The sequence below is a fragment of the Rhinopithecus bieti genome, unplaced genomic scaffold (assembly GCF_001698545.2).
Source record: "Rhinopithecus bieti isolate Rb0 unplaced genomic scaffold, ASM169854v2 scaffold_3043, whole genome shotgun sequence".
NCBI classification, from domain to species: Eukaryota; Metazoa; Chordata; class Mammalia; order Primates; family Cercopithecidae; genus Rhinopithecus; species Rhinopithecus bieti.
The window spans coordinates 5,229,188-5,235,566 of record NW_016804580.1 but is presented as its reverse complement, the minus strand read 5'-3'; the positions used below and the strand labels follow the sequence as shown (position 1 = coordinate 5,235,566).

Sequence of the window (6,379 nt, the reverse complement as noted above, 5' to 3'; positions counted from 1 at the left end):
CGGCCTCCCAAAGTGCTGGGATTACAGGCTTGAGCCACCGCGCCCGGCCGCAACTCCACTTTTACAGCCAATTAAACTAGCCAGACCATAGCAACAGAGCACCCCTGATATGGTTTGGATGTTTGTCCCCCTTAAATCTCATGTTGAAATGTGAGCCCGGGCATTGAAGGTATGGAGTAGTGGGAGGTGTTTGGGTCATGGGGGTGGATCACTCGTGAATGGCTTGGTGCCCTCCCCACAACAGTGAGTTCACTTGAGAGCTGGTTGTTTAAAGAGCCTGGCACATTCCCCTGCCCTTGCTCCCTCTCTCGCCGTGTGACACGCTGGCTTCCCTTCACCTTCCATCATGATGGAAGCTTCTTGAGGCTCTGACCAGAAGCAGATGCTTACACCATGCTTCCTGTACAGCCTGCAGAACCACAAGCCAAATAAACCTCTTTTCTTTGTAAATTACCCAGTCTTAGGTATTCCTTTATAGCATCACAAATAAATGGCACAACCCCTTTCCCAAGAGTTCCTGCCAGAGTCCCAGAGCTGAGGCTCCTGGATGCTTGCTAGATTATGTGGCCCTCCCAGATCAATTGCAGGGTCTGTGGATCTGGTGTCCTCTTTGGCTGGATGAGGTCACGTGAGGGCAAAGGGGCCACATGAGATTGGAGAGAGGCATCCTGCTATTTCTCTCTGTCCTCTGTTCTCTTTTTATATCCACTTGCCTCCCAGAATCAGACTACGCATGACTGACAAACCATCTAATACAACATTTAAAATTAGACCTAAGTAGATAGGATGAAAGTGGGCGGGAGTGTGGAAGAGAGAGCTGACAAGTGGCTTGGAGTTTCCCTATGTGTAGTAAAGAAATACTGGTGGGCTGGTGCTCGAACTGGTGCTGAGAGGGTAAGAGGCTTGGCTGTGTTTCACGCCATTCAAAAGAAATAGGAATCCTGCAACAGTCTACAGGCCTTTTATAGAGGTGATTGTGTACTTCTCAAAGCTAGTCACCCAACCAGGCAAGCCAAAGTCAGATGATTCTTTTGTGTCTTGTGAATGTAGAAAGGATTTTTGAACTGTCATCAGCTCAAAACCTGTGATCCTAGGCTGGGTGTGGTAGTGGCTGATGTCTGTAATCCCAGCACTTTGGGAGGCTGAGGTAGGAGGATTACTTGAGGCCAGGAGTTCAAGACCATCCTAGGCAGCATAGCGAGAACCTATCACTACCAAAACAAAATAAAACAAAACCAAAATACGTATGATTCTAGAATTTATTGGTTTTTCTTTTCACCTCTGTCTTTGGAAATTTCTATTAAAAAATACAAACCAATAACAAAAATAATATGTAGTTGTGCTTTCTCTGAGACTGGTGTTAGAAATGCTAGAACTTGTCTCACAGGCATTTCTTCCTGTATCTTCATGCCTGTTGCTATTCCAACCTTGTCGTCCTTTTAACTTTTATTATTTTACTACTCTGAGCTCTAGTGCTTACTAGCTCTAGTGCAAAGTTAAATAGCTTGCCTGCTTAGTTAGGCATAAAACACCGAGAATGTGCTAGCATGTGGATCTTTACCCATGCTGGGAGATGGAGGGTGAGAAGGCTAATCTCTCAGCATTTTATGTGGAAGAAAAATATTGCAGTTTATTTGACCTTTTACTGATGGGAATAAAGTAAGGGGTTTAGTGCTTTTACAAATCGAAAGTAGAGAGAGAAGAATTAGGTATTCTTAAGCTAAAAGTGATGAGAGTATCTATAGCTTTTCCTGTGTGTGTGTATGTGTTCTTCTTTCAAGTTTGTCTGGTAAAAGAAATCTTGCAGTATCCTTGAGGATAATAGTGCTTGATAGAATTGGGTATTTAAATACAGCCATGACTCAACAGAAACAGCCATTCCATGTTCAACAAAGTGAACTTTTCCACCTTCTGCAGAAGACTGCACTAACAGAATCATATTGAATAGGCAACCCTAAATTAATTAATTTTAATGATCAATTTAAGTGTTAATTGGAAGCTTGTAAGTTTGAATGTAAAATGGGGATTCTATGGGTTATCAAAATATGTTTCCGTATTTCTTGATATTTAGGCTTAAAAAAAGAACAGTCAAAGTGATGTAACCATCTCAGTCGTTAACAAGCCGAATCTTTAACTGGTGTGACAGTTATTGTCATTACGCTAATAACAGGAGATGGGGTTCTGTAAGATGAAGCATTAGCTGTTCCAGTCCCCTGAGGAAACAGTAAAATTCAGCTCCATTGGGTTGTAATTAGAAAAGAAGTATATTTAAATACTGAAAAAAATCTTCACTACTTCAGCACACAGTATGCCAAGGGCATGTGTGAGCAGCTTTTTAATCTCTAGGTGTGGCCTATTTTATAAATATTTTCATAAGCATTTATATACTTGCCATTTGGCAATACAGCATTGTGTAATTGTATCCATATGTTTGCCTTCTGAAGTTGAATAAAAACTTCTTGGACAGGGCTAGCTGTCAGTTCTTCGTCTCCCTCCTCCATAGGGCAGTTTAGGCTCAAAATGAGGCTTTTTCACTGACAGGTGGGCACAGGAGGAGAAGAAGATCCAGCTTTCTTTTTCCACATTTTCTTTCCTTTCATAGTGGTGATGGTATTAATGACAATAATCATGATTGCTATTATGGAGTACTTATTTGTTTCTGTCATCCAGATTCATGCATCAAGTAGTCCGATCCCATCCCTACAACCTGTTAAATAGCCATTGTTGTTATTGCCGCTGTACAGATGACACCACTGAGCCACAGAGTGGTTAAAGAACTTGCTTAAAGTCACACAAATAGTAAGTGGAGTTTCTGGGACACAAACCAGGTAGTCTGGCTGTTTCCTGATGGCTCTTAACTGCACCTCCGGCCGAGAACTGTATTTTTAGCCGTTGTTTCCAATTCCAGCAGCTTCGTTGGCCGGGCCTATCCTGAGTGGGATTTGTGATCCCTCTGTTCACTTTTCTTTCCCCTCTTCTTGTCAGGTCAAGTACAAAAGAGATTTTGAAGAAAGCAAAGGGAGAGGCTTCAGCATCGTCACGGACACTCCTGAGCTACAGAGACTTAAGAGGACTCAGGAACAAATCAGTAACGTAGGTGCCTGTTTATTCAGTAGCATGATGGCTCTGACATGCATTTCTGGATGAGAAAGGAAGGCTGGGTGACTTGGAAGCGTTTGTGTTGCTGTGGGGTGCAAGCAGTACTCAGTGCACGCATAGACTATGCCAATTTAATCTGGTAAACCCTGCCCTCTGGTTCCATCACAGTTATCTAGGGCTCAGTGCTTAGTTACCTAATAGAAGATCTCCTTATTCCATTTTGAATGGTTCTCAGCTTTCAAATTTTTCCAAAGTAGACCTTTTATAATTAAAATAAGAAACTTGAAAGTTAAGTTTTGACTGTGGGTAAGCATATAAAATAACACACATAAGATTAGGAGTCTTAAAAAAATCTCCTATTTGCCGACTATGTGTTTATAAGATTTCATACTTTTGAATTAGATATTTGTTGAAATCAGGTATTACATCTTACTTTTGAAATAGACATTTACATATGTAGTTGCTTTGGACTTGAAGCTGTGCCTTGTTTATTAATATAGTTTCCTGGAAAGAGAAACTGGAGACTAGCAGAAGTTCAAAACATATTAGGGAGGTATTAATTTAGTACTTCTTAAAGGTGGATAAACAGCTCTTTTTAGTTTTTGTAATTCACACCTGTGATTGTGTTTCTTCCAAAATATTATATGAAGTGTGTCAGGATTTATTTTTTTCACAAAAATTAATTCAATGTTAGATATCCAAGAGGAAATATGAATGAAAATTAACATGTGTGGGAGACATAAAAGTATGAGCAAACAGGCAACACTCATACCATTTTTCATGAGAACTGTGTTTTGTGCATCACTTATAAAGTCACTAAAATTTGTATATCTAGGTGTTATAACTGATGTAGCCCTAATTTCCAGGACATGTTTAATTAGCAGATGGTTTTAAACTCACTGATATTTGGTCATCATCATGAGATGTATGTATACATGTATGTGTGTGTATATGTATGTGTATATATTATATATGTGTTTGTATAAATTATATGTGTGTATATATACACACACACATATATACACACCTACATATACAATTTGCAGATAGAATTACATATAATTTGAGAAAAAATCTTTTTATATGTCTGAAGTTCAAAAACAGAATTATTTCATGTTAAACAATTTATTAGGAAATGGGAGGGTGCAAAACACACATTGTTTTTTGCTCTTTAAATGGACATTTTATATTACTAGGGATTTCCTTTGAAGAAAAAGAGTTGAATTTTAAGACTTCATGACATTTATCCCTTAGTTTTTCTACCCAATCCCAGCAATCCATCAGTCATGAATACTGAAGATCACTGTCCTTATTTTCTTCCTCTTTATTCTTTCCTTAAATCAAAAGCCTATTTTGCTTTTAAAAATGCAAATCAATGATCTATTTCACTGGCAGTTACATTTAACAACAGTTCTTTCTTTGGATTATTTTTGGAAAATGTTTCTTTAAAAAATAATTCTGCCAGAAACAGTTATATCATACATCTTCAACGATCACTGAATTTTATTTCAAAAAGAACTAAATATTTCTACCTAAGACATCCACATGACAGCTAACATAAGGATTGCAGCTGATCAAAGGTAAGCTTTTTAATTTTTATTCAAATTTAGTCAATATTCATATGTAATTAAAAAAGAACTGATCATTTTACCAACCTTTATCATTAGCAGGAATATACATTTTATTCAATACCAGAGGTCGTTTGCAGATCCATTCTTAATTATGCAAAAAACCCTTATAACACAGGTATGTATTAATCTATGTTTATCATATATAGTATGTTATATAGACAGCAGTATAAAAGTGCCGCTTAGATTAAGACTATTATTTTGACAATGCTGGTTTTTAAAAGCATGTGACTTAGACAACATCTTTCTATTTAAAAAGAACTGTTTGCAATGTCTTGATGTTAGCAGCCATAGCAGTCTTATAAGTAGTTCTCTTAGCCAAGACGAGGCATATTAAATGTTTGGATAGCTGTAAAAAATATAGACTTCATAATATTACTGTTAGGGACCAACTCTTGAAGAAGGGAGGCTGTTAAGTGTTCTGAGGTCTGGTGAATTTATTATTCATTTATAAGACTGCAACTTCATGAACTTTTTCCCTTACCTCACTAGGTTTTCCATATTACTCAAGGATCTTTTTCTATAAGAAACTTGGATTGATCCAAAAAGTAGTACTTTGGCAAGTCCAGTTTTCCATATTACTTTAATCTAAACCCACTGAACAATATTGGCTAAAACCCAAGCAGATATTTTTTGACAGTGGCTGGATTGTGTCTGTTACGAGAGGAAACAGGTGAGAAAGTGTCTAGACTGGAAAGACCCCAGAATCTTCCAGCTAGAGATGCTGGGAAATTATAATCCTGAAAATTATAGATCCTGAAAATTATTAGGGGTATGAAATTTGTGAGTCTTGCATTTGAGCACCAAGTTTAATATCACTTAATGTAGGTAGGTTAACTGAAATTGGCAGTCTTTGCTATCTTTATGTTTCCCTGTGTTCCATTTTCTTATTTGTTTCTAGTTTACTTTATCTCTGAATATTGTGTGGCTCTTTCTTAGCTGCCTTTAATCTCCCCTGTATAAAGACATAAAGCAGTGAATTTAATGACAACTCCTAGGTGTTTTGGGTAATATGTTGTGGATGAATGGGCATTTTTGATTGCTTATGTCTGTTGTCAATGTTTTGAAATTTTTTCAGCTATTCTCATGTTCGTTTATTGAGGATTTGAAATCATTTGGATTTGGACCACTCAGTCTGCATATGTTACTGAGGTGCGGGATAAAATACAACCGTAAATTTCAAATTGAGTGTGTGAAAGAGGTGAGAGTGGGTGAACTTGCCTTCTTTGGGTAGCTATAATGACAACATATTGAACATGGGAGATTTATTAAATACTGCGATTTAAAATTCTTCTGCTATGTTACCCACTTAGTATAGCTGCAGAACAATACAAGAAAAGAGGCAGGATTTCAGAATTGACTAAATGGCTAGGAAGAAAAAGAACTTGGCTTCTAAAATAAAGGAAAATTATTTTTTTCCCCATGAAATTCCAGAAGATGTCTTCATCTCATTGAATGTATTAATATTCAGATGGAGTTTGGTTGCTTATGAAATTGAATGTTAGGCTTGGAAACAGTTTTTATGGGAAGTCAGGAAATCCAGTCAAATCGTTTAATTGAAGATAATGTTCAGAAGTCCAGGTTTTGTTTAAACTGTATCTCTTCAGCAGAATGAAACCTGACAGCCAATGTGTTCAGCACTGACTTAGGAA

General features: G+C 37.4%; 1 protein-coding gene across 1 annotated transcript in view; it reads left to right on the top strand.

Annotated features, from left to right (window-relative positions):
* LOC108527766 (LIM zinc-binding domain-containing Nebulette-like) overlaps window positions 1-5,892 on the top strand; it is a 216,049-nt gene extending 210,157 nt beyond the window's left edge. The window contains exons 4-7 of the mRNA XM_017869228.1: window positions 2,986-3,093; window positions 4,767-4,845; window positions 5,220-5,400; window positions 5,806-5,892. Of these exons, the coding sequence (XP_017724717.1) occupies window positions 2,986-3,093; window positions 4,767-4,845; window positions 5,220-5,314 (282 nt within the window). The 3' untranslated portion in view covers window positions 5,315-5,400; window positions 5,806-5,892. The remainder of the gene's footprint in view (window positions 1-2,985; window positions 3,094-4,766; window positions 4,846-5,219; window positions 5,401-5,805) is intronic.
* Window positions 5,893-6,379: the final 487 nt, after the last annotated feature.